The sequence below is a fragment of the Pelobates fuscus genome, chromosome 10 (assembly GCF_036172605.1).
Source record: "Pelobates fuscus isolate aPelFus1 chromosome 10, aPelFus1.pri, whole genome shotgun sequence".
Taxonomy (NCBI): Eukaryota; Metazoa; Chordata; class Amphibia; order Anura; family Pelobatidae; genus Pelobates; species Pelobates fuscus.
This window is the reverse complement of record NC_086326.1, coordinates 55,886,963-55,900,150: the sequence shown is the minus strand read 5'-3', so window position 1 is coordinate 55,900,150 and position 13,188 is coordinate 55,886,963. Positions and strand designations below refer to the sequence as shown.

The 13,188-nt window shown below is 42.2% G+C and overlaps 1 protein-coding gene across 1 annotated transcript in view; it reads right to left on the bottom strand.

Annotated features, from left to right (window-relative positions):
• Nucleotides 1–248, bottom strand: part of RTKN2 (rhotekin 2) — a 112,567-nt gene extending 112,319 nt beyond the window's left edge. The window contains exon 1 of the mRNA XM_063435118.1: nt 95–248. Coding sequence (XP_063291188.1) covers nt 95–244 — 150 coding nt within the window. The 5' untranslated portion in view covers nt 245–248. The remainder of the gene's footprint in view (nt 1–94) is intronic.
• Nucleotides 249–13,188: the final 12,940 nt, after the last annotated feature.

Genomic DNA, 13,188 nt, shown 5'->3' with positions numbered 1-13,188 from the left:
TCATGTAATTGTGTTCCCCGCCCCTCTGTACTAAACGGGACAGTGCAGACAGACTGAGTGGTGACACGCACTGATAACACAGATTTAAACTCACTTCCTGCTGGGGGAAGAGAGCGCTCTCCCGGATTTTCTTGCGCTTTATCTCCATACCGAGCGATGAGCACGTAGACACCGTAGCTCGGTTCTTATCATTCCTGCGAAACATTTGAATTTGGCGCCGCGGCTCTTGTTCCAAATCCTCCATTGTGCCTCACAGCATTCTGTTTTCGAACGTTCCAAAGATCCACACAAGACAGCCAATCAATGGAACGTGGAACAAACCACTCTGAGAGGGGGGGAACGTGAGCCAGAAGATTATTACTCATCCTAAATGAAGTCAAATAAAAAGCATTACGTCATTGGCAGTCAGAGAGATTTGGATGTTTTATGCGAAAAGCATTGGTTGTTGTGCTGAAAATGTCAATGTGTCAAATTATATTTTGAATTAAAATAACAACACCCCCTATGGTGCATCAATGATTAAAGACCAAGAATTGCTCCCAGACCAGGTGTATAATGACAATACTGCAACTGGTTTAGTGACTTTTGATCTTTTTTGAAGACAAAGGTGCAGCAGAAAGCCTCATTAAAGTGATCAGTAATTGTGACAGTAAGCAAACATTAAGCATATTTAGAAGCAAAATAAAAAGTATTGCAGTATTGTACTCAGCACATTTAAATGGATAAAAAGACAGTTTATTTTATTGTCACACAAAGATCAGAATGGACTTTGCTACATCAATTTTAAATGACACTTAATGGCTTATTCACTAAGCAGTGATTTGTGCTCAATTGGAAATAGCCAAGCTGTTAAATTTAAAAATTTTGGCTTATTTTACGTTGTTTTTTTTTTGTTTTTTTTAATTCACTGTTTATTATTAGTAGTATTTATATAATATACAGCATTCCTTCAAAAAAAAAAAAAATCCTTAAAAAATCAGGAAAGCATATTAAAGGCACACTGTAGGCACCCAGACCACTTTAGCTAATTGAAGTAGTCTGGGTGCTGTGACCCTTTTGCACTTAGTGCTGCAATGTTAAACATTGCATTTCCAGAGAACTGCAATGTGTACATTGCAGCTCTAAGCCCGTTATCTGACGCTGGAGGTCCATACTCCAGCGTCAGATTTTCCCCATAGGAAAGCATTAAATAATGCATTTCTATGGGGAGGTCTAAAGCATGCACATTAGGTCTTCCCAGTCAGCTGACGGCAGGGGGAGGAGTGTGGGTGGAGCCTGACCAGGTAAGTGGCTTAAGGGGTTTTAACCCCTTTATCCCCGAGGGAGAGGGGCCCTCCAGGAGCCTATAGTGCCAGGAAAACAGGTTTATTTTCCTGGCACTATAGGATCCCTTTAATTAAACTGTTAAAGGACCACTCTAGGCACCCAGACCACTTCAGCTTAATGAAGTGGTCTGGGTGCCAGGTCCAGCTAGGGTTAACCCAATTTTTTATAAACATAGCAGTTTCAGAGAAACTGCTATGTTTATAAATTGGTTAAGCCTTCCCCCTAATCCTCTAGTGGCTGTCTCATGAACAGCCGCTAGAGGCGCTTGTGTGATTCTCACTGTGAAAATCACAGTGAGAGCACGCAAGCGTCCATAGAAAAGCATTGTAAATGCTTTCCTATGCAACCGGCTGAATGCGCGCGGAGCTCTTGCCGCGCGTGCGCATTCAGCCGACGGGGCGGAGAGGAGGAGGAGAGCTCCCCGCCCAGCGCTGGAAAAAGGTAAGTTTTACCCCTTTTCCCCTTTCCAGAGCCGGGCGGGAGGGGGACCCTGAGGGTGGGGGCACCCTCAGGGCACTCTAGTGCCAGGAAAACGAGTATGTTTTCCTGGCACTAGAGTGGTCCTTTAATAGCTTTCCCTTCCTGCATCTTGCTTCCTCACCTGCAACTGTCATAAAAAAAAATCCCTCAATGAAAACTAATCTAGCAATCTACGTTTTTACCTTACCCTTAAAGAAGCCCCTGCTTAAAATCTATGAGGAAAGGTGTAAAGAAACACCGGAGACATAATAGTACATCAGAGGGATTGATGGATTGGATATGATGCCTGTGTCAAAATCAACTAGTATAGTAAAAGAAGGGTGTGGAAGAACTGACCAATGAAATGAGAGAGTGAACTGAGAATTGAGGATGGGAATTGATTAGTAAATAACCCTTGCTCCCTCCACCCCCCCCTCTTTCCCCTAAGTGGACTATAAATACAATAAGTCATTCATGAAAATTTTCAAAAACGAGAGTCAGAGCTATTCACTTAAACAGGAATTCTCATGAATTTACTGGTGAAAATATTAGCCCAAAATAGCTGAACTGGAAAAAATCTCAATCAACTATTTTTCCAGCTGAGCTATTTTGTCCTTTAAGTTTGAATTTCACTGCCAAGGTCCCAACATTTCACAGTTTACAGGGTTATTCACCAAAGTCTATAGCTGAGATGGAAATATATTAGCCTACAACTTGCCGTTTACATTTTTTTATGCTACAGTTCACACTTTACTGAGTAACGCTGCTTGTGAGTAATCCTGAGACTTATTTACTAAACTGTGAATTGTCAGGCATTACACAGGAATTGCTATCCTTTGGCCATAATAATTAATAAAATTATTACATTTTCAGCTCGGTAGTTTTATTCCAATATTTGCAATTCCCCTGTGAATTCCAGACTATTCACACTTTAATGAAGAGTCTTTGTGGTTTTATTCACTAAACACTGATTTGTAACGAGATGCAAATCAAATAACAAAAATAGCTCAGCTATCGTTACCTAAATCTTGCATTTTTTTAGTTCAATTGCTAAATACTTTAGTATTATTTATTTATTTATTTATAAAATATTTTACCAGGAAAGATACATTGAGATTTCTCTCGTTTTAGGATAAGTGTAAGCGAAAAAAAATGACAATGAGGACAAGAGGACACAGAACATATAAGATAGACAAAAAACAAATAAAGTAGACTAGGAATGACAATGAAAAGGTTGGCCAAAAGGAACTGGTCTTTGACTGGTATAATACTGCTGGGAACTCACAGCATCAGATATAGATATTATAGTAGTCCAAAATTAGATTTTAAAAGATTTATTCAGAATAAAAGGCAGTTTGTGTGCATGAATAATCTCCTGAGGCTACTCACTTAGTACAGTGATTCCTACTGCTTTCTTTTTTATTTCTTTTTATATATTGCTACATTTTTTTTTCTCTTTAACATAAACAGAAATAACTCTTGTAATCTAATAACATAACAAGTAGGATAAGCAAATAAAAAACAAACATACATAGAGTAGAAAATACAATTTGACAACTAATATTTTAGGTTAGCCACAAGCACATTAGATTTAATTAAGTGGACTTTTTGATTATTCTAAAGGATGAGTATATGATAATGTAACTCTGCATTCCTTGCAAGTGTATTGTCACAGCAATGGACATAATTTGAGAAGTGATCCAGCTTGAAATTCTGGCCAATGCTAATCATTTCTGTCCTCATGGCTGGACCTAAGCCTTCGACCACCTACCCATTCTACCCATCCATTATTTGTTCCCATCGTTTATTACAGAATGGGAAATGCAGATTGTTTTAATTGACTGTAATTATTTAAAGGGACACTCCAGGCACCCAGACCACTTCTGCCCATTGGAGTGGTCTGGGTGCCAACTCAAATCACCCTTAACCCTGCAAGTGTAATTATTGCAGTTTTTATAAATTCTATCAGACAGCCACTAGAGGTACTTCTGGCTTCTTAAAACACAAAAAGTGTTTGAAACGACGCTGGACGTCCTCACGCTATGCATGAGGACCTCCAGCGTCGCCTGAATCCCCATAAGAAAGCAGTGAATAATGCTTTCCTATGGGGAGGGCTAATGTGTGCACGCTGCCATTGCCGCACATGCGCATTAGGTCTCCCCTGCCGGCTGACATCTGCGGGGCAGGAGTGTGGGCCTAATGTTAGTTTTAGGGTTAGTGTTAATGTTAGGGTTAGTTTTAGGGGGTAATGTTAGTGTTATGGTCAGTGTTAGGGTTAACGTTAGGGTTAGTGTTGGGGTTAATGTTAGGATTAGTGTTAGTGTTGAGGTTAATGTTAGTGTTAATGTTAGAGTTAGTGTTGGTGTTAATGTTAGTATTAGGGTTAGTGTCAATGTTAGGGTTAATGTTAGTATTAGGGTTAGTGTTAATGTTAGGGTTAATGTTAGTGTTAATGTTAGGGTTAGTGTTAGTGTTAATGTTGGGGTTAATGTTAGGGTTAGTTTTGGGGGTTAATGTTAGGGTTAATGTTAGTGTTAATGTTAGGGTTAATGTTAGTGTTAATGTTAGGGTTAGTGTTGGGGTTAATGTTAGGGTTAGTGTTAGTGTTTAGGTTAATGTTAGTGATAATGTTAGGGTTAGTGTAAGTGTTGGGGTTAATGTTAGTATTAGGGTTAGTGGTCGGGTTATGGAATTTGGGAGGTTTAGACAGGACTAGAATTAGCAAGGATAAGACAGGATTGGGGTAAGAACTAAAGTCAATGTTTGAGATTGGTCAGTATGCTTACACAGATAGTATCAGCAAACAGCATCGCTGGGAAGGAAGGAAAGTATAAGCTTGTCTGGAATGTGACACCATAAGTGCTCTAAGAACCTGGTAAAGGTTCTGCTGGTTACTCTTGTGTAGCACTTAGTGTGGTTGAGGATCTTTTTTTCCTGACAGGTTTCTGCTCACACCAACTGATGCTCATTTCACCACCCCCTCCAGGCATTTCAAGCAGTGAACAATTCCTGCCAGGCAGACGATAAAAATGATCCCTATCATGGTCCACAAAGTGACGCCACACAGCAAGAGCCACAAAATGGGGAGGAGGTGGTTGAGGAAGTGAACAAAAAGGGGGAGAAATGTAAACACAAAAGATAGGGAGTAAGATATGCAGAAGGTGGGAATAAGATACACAAAAGGGGGAGGAAGAGATATAGGTGGAGTTACAAGGGGGTAAGAGATGCAAGATGGGAGTAAAATATTAAAAAGGGGGTAAGAGACAAATGTGTGTAAGATGGGATAAGATTGATGGGTAAGATGTGCAAAATGATAGGCAAAAAAAGATGTGCAATTAAGAGAAACACAAACAGGTTAATAGACAAACAAAGGGATAAGAGGTGATCAGGAGAGACACACAAAGATATATACATAAGTGAAGAGGGGTGCTGAGCAACACAAAAAAATTACAATGGGGTGGTGCCAACAAACAGTAACCTAGGTCTACCAGTGCTTCCCCCATCATAAGTGCAATTTAATTTTCATTCAATATATTGTCAAAGCGTTAAAATAAAATAAAAAATAGAAATGACCATCAGATTTGACAGACTGTGATAAAATAGTTAAACGGGAAAAAAAAGCCAAAATCTGTGTAGGCATGAATGTACACGGTGAATATGTGTGCACAGTGAATATGTGTGCGTTTAGTTTTTTTGTTATTTTATCCAGGTTTGTAAGTGTTAGTATATGTACGTGAACATGTTCTTGATCCAGGAAGAAATTTGATTGGTATTATTGAGTAAAGAAGAATATTTTTGCCTTTTTTGTGGTATCATTGGATTTTTTGCCTTCTTTTAGATCAACAGCATAAAATAAAGTTTTTCAAGGTTGAACTTGATGGTCTTTTTTCAACCTAGACTACTATTTAATGTATACAACCTGAATTGCAATGAATTGCTCAGAGCACTGGGCAAACGGCAAACCAACACTAGTAACATAGCACTGGCTATGGTAATTAGAGTACTCCTTTAATTAGATGTATTTAAATCAAGTTATTGAAAATTAAATATCAATAAACATCTCAGTCACCGACTGAGATACTCAGTTAGTCTCTAAAATTAGGCCGATGAGTCCACTACTCCCACTGAACACTTTCCACCATACATTTGGTTTGGATGGCAAAAAAAGTATCAATTGTATATTGAGGCTGTTACTGATAACATCCGTGGTCCTTTTATTTTCAGTAGGAAATAAATGTTACATATTTTTATTTTTTTATTTTTATTTATTTTATTTTTATTCATTTATACAATTTTAAACAATAGTGTATACATCGGAACAAAAGCCATTTGCATCGTACATATGTTGATGAGGTAACAATGTTAAATTCCATCATAAGAAATTATTGTTGTCTACCCATTTGGCGAAACCATTACTTTCAGATATTGACAACACCCCACTAGGGGGGGAATATTTCTGGGACTAACATTGGTGTCCCATGAACAATCATAAACTCCAAAAAGGAGTGTATGTCACGGTAATATACCCCAACACGCAGGAATAGTTCACAGTCAAGAGACAAGAAACAGAGTTCGTCTACCGGACCTTAGAATGGCCGGACTAGGACGAGAGAAAGACAGAGTCAGAACAAGCCGAGGTCAAGGGAACTGAGAGACAGCGTAACGTAGAACAAGCCGAGGACTGGTACACAGAGGACAAAACAGCGGATAAGCAAGCAAGGATAAGGAGAGAGCGGAGTCAGGAACAAAGCCAAGGTCAAGCACCAAAAAACCAACTGAACGATACAAGCACTAAAGGGAACTGGACAGAAACCACGATAGGGCAAGGAGCAAGGGGAAACAGGTGAGTATAAAAACCCTAAGGTTCACTTTGATTGGCTCCTGTCATATCCACGCCCCCAAAACGTGAGTGAATGGGGAATGTGGCCTGACAGGGGCCAATGGGAGACTGATTCTAATTTAGTCTCCCACTGTCCCTTTAAGAGCGCGCCCGAGACGCGCGGCGCGCTCTTAGTGTCGGGCGGGACATGTGACCGCTTCTCGCGGTCACTGCCCGCCTGACTGATCCCATCGTTGGCTGAGCCGCGCGCGGCTCGTGCAGGAGCAGGACCGCGCGCGGCGAGAAGGGAGGACCCCGGCCGGCCCCTGGAGAGGGTAAGTACCGCTACAGTACCCCCCCCTGAAGACACGCCCACCGGGCGGGGAGGAGCAGGCCTGGCAGGAAAACGAGCGTGGAAAGAACGCACAAGGCGAGGAGCGTGAACAGCGTCAGCGGAAATCCAACTGCGTTCCTCAGGCCCATAGCCCTTCCAATGTACCAGATATTGGAGGCGACCCCGAAGCAAGCGAGAGTCAATTACAGCCGCCACTTCAAACTCCTCATGGCCCTCCACCGAAACCGGAGGAGGAGGGGGGATATGCCGAGTAAAACGGTTGCACAGGAGGGGTTTTAACAAGGAGGTATGAAACACGTTAGGAATGCGTAGATTTTTTGGAAGATCCAATGCATACGAGACAGGATTAACCACATGTAAGATACGAAAAGGACCAATAAAACGAGGGGCCAACTTCATAGAAGGCACACGAAGACGAATATTGCGAGTAGAAAGCCAAACCCGGTCTCCCACCGCATAGGATGGAGCCGCCCTGCGATGCTTGTCAGCGTGAACCTTCTGGCGAGCAGCTGAGGCCACCAAAGAACACTGAACCTGCTCCCAAGTATTACGTAGACTAGCCAAATGTTCGTCCAGAGCTGGCATGCCCTGTAAGGAGAATGCAGCTGGAAGAACCACGGGATGCCGGCCATAAACAACGTAAAAAGGGCTGTTACCGGAGGATTCATGAGCAGCATTATTACGAGCAAACTCAGCCCAAGGAAGCAGGTCAGCCCAATTGTTCTGATGGTGGGACACGAAACAGCGAAGATACTGCTCCAGAGATTGGTTGGCACGTTCAGCAGCTCCATTAGACTGGGGGTGGTAGGCTGAAGAAAACGAGAGGGAGATACCCATCTCTGCACAAAACGCTCTCCAGAATCTGGAAATAAACTGGCTACCCCTATCGGACACGATCGAAGTGGGAATACCATGCAACCGAAACACCTCCCCGGCAAAGATAGAGGCAAGTTCCTTGGATGATGGCAATTTGACAAGAGACACAAAATGAGCCATCTTAGAAAAACGATCCACAATCATCAGGATGACCGTTTTACCATTAGAGGGAGGTAATTCAACAATAAAATCCATGGATATATTGGACCATGGCCTCTCGGGTATGGGTAACGGATGCAACAACCCACAAGGAACTCTGTGGGAGGACTTCATACTGGCACAAGTGCTACAGGCATTAACGTAATCGGTGACGTCCTTGCGCAAGGAAGCCCACCAGAAATATCTAGAAACTGCTGAGACTGTCTTAGAAATACCAGGGTGTCCAGCAGTTCTAGTGTCATGATATAATGACAAGATGTCTCGTCTCTCTGGTATATCAACGAATAGCTTATCAGCAGGCCTCTCCTCAGGAGCCAAGTTTTGTTTAGCCTGAATAGTCTGTAAGAGAGAAGACGAAATAGAAAGAACAGTAGTCGCTATTATTCTGTCAGGCGGAATGACAGGGGTAACATCGACCTCGAGTTTGTCAGTAGTCTCGAATTGTCTGGACAGAGCGTCAGCTTTAGTATTACGATCACCCGGTCTGTAAGTGATTATGTAATTAAAACGAGACAAAAACAGAGACCACCTGGCCTGCCTAGAAGACAATCTCTTTGCTTCACTAAGGTATGAGAGGTTTTTGTGATCCGTTAAAATGAGGATAGGATCCCTGGTACCCTCTAGCAGATGTCTCCATTCCTTGAGCGCCAAAATGATAGCAAGGAGTTCACGATTGCCTACATCATAATTCCTCTCTGCTTTAGACATCTGTCTGGAAAAGAAGCCACAAGGGTGTAACGGCTTTTCAGGTGAATCTCTTTGAGACAAGATAGCACCTACCCCTATCTCAGAAGCATCAACCTCAAGAATAAAGGGCAGTGAAGGGACAGGATGCTGTAAAACAGGAGCAGAGGCAAATGTAGCTTTCAAGAATTCAAAGGCCTCGAGTGCTTCTGGTTTCCAGACATGAGTATTACCATCCTTCTTGGTCATTCTGGTTATAGGCGCTACAATGGCAGAAAACCCTTGGCAGAGATTATATAACCCAAGAATTGGACTTCAGATTGATCAAATGAACATTTTTCGAGTTTGCAATAGAGACCGTTTACCAGAAGAGTTCTCAACACTAATTTAACATGCATGTGATGAGTCTGTAAATCATTAGAATAAATTAATATGTCGTCCAAGTATACTATAACGAATGTATGTATAAATTGACGTAGGACATCATTAATAAATTCTTGAAAAACTGCTGGGGCGTTACAAAGACCAAAGGGCATCACAGTGTACTCGTAGTGGCCACTCCTGGTATTGAAAGCAGTCTTCCACTCGTGATCCTTTTTGATACGTATGAGGTTGTAAGCACCCCTAAGGTCCAATTTAGTAAAAACTGTGGCCTGTTTAAGCCTATCAAAAAGTTCTGTGATCAAAGGTATGGGATACGCATTTTTGACGGTGATTTTATTAAGGCCCCTATAGTCAATACAAGGCCTTAATTCGCCATCTTTCTTAGACACAAAGAAGAACCCAGCCCCTGCCGGGGAAGAGGATCTTCTTATAAATCCCTTCTCTAGAGATTCCTTGATATATTCCTCCATAACCAGATTCTCCTGAGGAGATAAAGGATATATTCTCCCTTTGGGAGGCATCGTACCAGGTAATAAATTAATAGCACAATCGTAAGGCCTGTGAGGTGGCAATCTTTCAGCCTCCCTTTTATCAAAAACAGATTTAAGAGACAGGTACTGAGAGGGTATGATCGTAGGCACGGGAGGAATATGAGTAGAATTCAAAGGGGTGACTTTAACAACACAAGACTCTTGGCAAGAATCACTCCAAGAAACTATTTGTCCTGACTCCCAATCAATGGTGGGATTATGAGTACGTAACCAAGGATACCCTAACACGAGGTGAGAGGAAGGAGAAGTAATGATCTGAAACCGAATGGTCTCAGAGTGTAACACCCCTGTAGACATATGTAGGGGAACAGTCTCATGTGTGATAATAGGAGAGCATAATGGTCTACCATCTATGGCCTCAACGGCCAAGGGTGTCTCCTTCTCTCTGGTGGGTATGTTATTCTCCTTGACAAAACTGGAATCAATAAAGTTTTCGGCCGCTCCGGAATCAACCAGGGCTAGTATATTCCCTGCTATGCAGTTACTATCAAGGTGCAGGGAAACAGGAAGAAGTAACTTATTAAGAGGCAAATGTGAGGACTGTGATGTCACACCCAAGGCCAGTCCTCTATACGGTCTTAGGTGCGATAGTTTCCCGGACGCACGGGACATTCTTGTCTCATATGACCCCTCCTACCACAATAAAGACAAAGTCCCTCCTTTCTCCTATAAAGCTTTTCAGCGTCGGTAAGTTTAGCAACCCCTAACTGCATAGGTTCCTCCTCAGAACCTTTAGATCCCTCGGGAGTCTCAGCTCTAGGGGAGTTAAAGGGAACAAAATGTCTATTTCTGGACCTGGTATATAACCTGTCACGGATCCTGTTATCTATATCGATAAGATAGTCAATCAGGTCCTCCAGGGGTACAGGGAGGTCCTTAGCTGCTACCTCATCTAAGATAGTATCAGACAGACCTTCCATAAAGGCAGTAGTAAGGCCATTATTAGTCCAATCTACCTGTGAGGCAAGGGTCCGGAACTGAATAGCATAATCGGCTACAGATTTAGATCCTTGCTTTATTCTCATTAATGCCCTGGCGGCATTTTTTGACCTTTTAGTCGTGTCAAATGTTCTACGGAACGCTGTGAGGAAGCTATTAAAGTCGTGTACCATAGGCCCATTAGCCTCCCAAATAGGATTTGCCCATTCTAGTGCCTTATCCGTAAGCTGGTGCATAAGAAAACCCACCTTAGATCTGTCAGTGGGAAATGAACGTGGGTACATTTCGAAGTGGAATTCCACTTGATTAAGGAATCCCCTACATGTCTTAGCGTCCCCTCCATACCTAGGTGGCGGGGTTAGATGTGCAGAAGCATTAGACATATTAGCTGTGTCCGGTATAGGGTTTACAGGAGGCGTAGGTACAGGTACCGGAACAGATCTGGATAACAGTGTCTGGATGGCTTGAGCCATTTGATCCATACGGTGATCCTGTTCTGCGAATCTAGCCTCATGAGTGGCCATCTGTTGACCTAAACCTGCGGGGTCCATGGCCCTATCGTAATGTCACGGTAATATACCCCAACACGCAGGAATAGTTCACAGTCAAGAGACAAGAAACAGAGTTCGTCTACCGGACCTTAGAATGGCCGGACTAGGACGAGAGAAAGACAGAGTCAGAACAAGCCGAGGTCAAGGGAACTGAGAGACAGCGTAACGTAGAACAAGCCGAGGACTGGTACACAGAGGACAAAACAGCGGATAAGCAAGCAAGGATAAGGAGAGAGCGGAGTCAGGAACAAAGCCAAGGTCAAGCACCAAAAAACCAACTGAACGATACAAGCACTAAAGGGAACTGGACAGAAACCACGATAGGGCAAGGAGCAAGGGGAAACAGGTGAGTATAAAAACCCTAAGGTTCACTTTGATTGGCTCCTGTCATATCCACGCCCCCAAAACGTGAGTGAATGGGGAATGTGGCCTGACAGGGGCCAATGGGAGACTGATTCTAATTTAGTCTCCCACTGTCCCTTTAAGAGCGCGCCCGAGACGCGCGGCGCGCTCTTAGTGTCGGGCGGGACATGTGACCGCTTCTCGCGGTCACTGCCCGCCTGACTGATCCCATCGTTGGCTGAGCCGCGCGCGGCTCGTGCAGGAGCAGGACCGCGCGCGGCGAGAAGGGAGGACCCCGGCCGGCCCCTGGAGAGGGTAAGTACCGCTACAGTGTAACAGTAGATTTTCAACAGTAAAGTCATAACAATCTGAGCCTTAGAATCTAGTTATTAAAAGCTGTCAGTTGTAGGAGTATGTGTAATTTATAGAGTATCTCCTGTGGAGCTCCCATGAAACATGACCAGTTGCCATTACAGTCAGGCCCCGTCCCCCATCAATATGTATTTTATAATGTGCAGAATGTTACACACAGAATCCCAGTCCGCCTCACGTACTGGATAGAACAGGTGCCTTGACATACTGTATTCAGTATGCTATGGACGCAAGGGATCTGGTGAATTTCATGTCATTATATAAGTCAGTGGAACAGATTATTGTTGCATTCTTTGAAATATTTGCTGTAGATAGAATGGTTGGATTATCTGAGCAGAGTAAGAATTTACATGAATGGCACTTTTCCTATGAACTTCAATGGAGGATTTGCTATTTTCTTGTGATTATCCAGCCCAGTATGTTAATGTCTAGTGTGCACCTAGAGACCATATTTTGACTGCTATGCATGTAGAGCTCATATACAGACTGGGCATATATACTGACTATGCTTTTGGGGTTCATATACATGTATTTTACCCAAGGTGCATGTACTGTCTGTATGGCACCCAGATTTCATACAATACCTATACTGCAACTAGGGCTCATATACTCTATATCTTTTAACCAGGGCTGATATACTGCCTAAATGGTGCTCAGTTCTTATATACAGAATGTATTTCACCCTCTGATCATTTACTGTTAGTATTGTAACTAGAGCATATACACAATCCTATGCACCCAAATCTGACTGCTGTGACTCATTTCTCAAACTGTGGCATTTACTCAAATAAACACACACACACACATATATATATATATATATATATATATATATATATATATATATATATATATAAACTGATTGAAACATTTTATTTTGAAATTGTCAAATAACTCAATTTAAACAGTGAATTAAATTTTCTACAAAATTATAGAATTCTTGGATTTTTTCCATTTTCATTTTGTATATATGGCATATTTGTTTTAGTTAGCAACAACATGTTAACTTAGATCGTGTTAACATGTTGTTAAGATTCCAGTCGTTTTTTCAATCTTAGGGGCCATGCAGCACAAAGACACTCCACATTCACATACAGTGCTATGCTGCAAGAATACAACCCACATTCACACACTACTATTCTACAATAATTCACCTCCACATCCATGCAAACTACCTGTAAATACACCCCAATTTTCCACACATTGTCATGCTCTAAAAATACACCCAGCATTCACACATGTAGCCACATTACACAAAAACACCCCTACAGTACACACACTGACACACTACATAAATACAAACATTCACACTCTTGCATGCTAGTATATATATATATATATAGTTTGGGGTCAGTGCATAAAATAAGATGC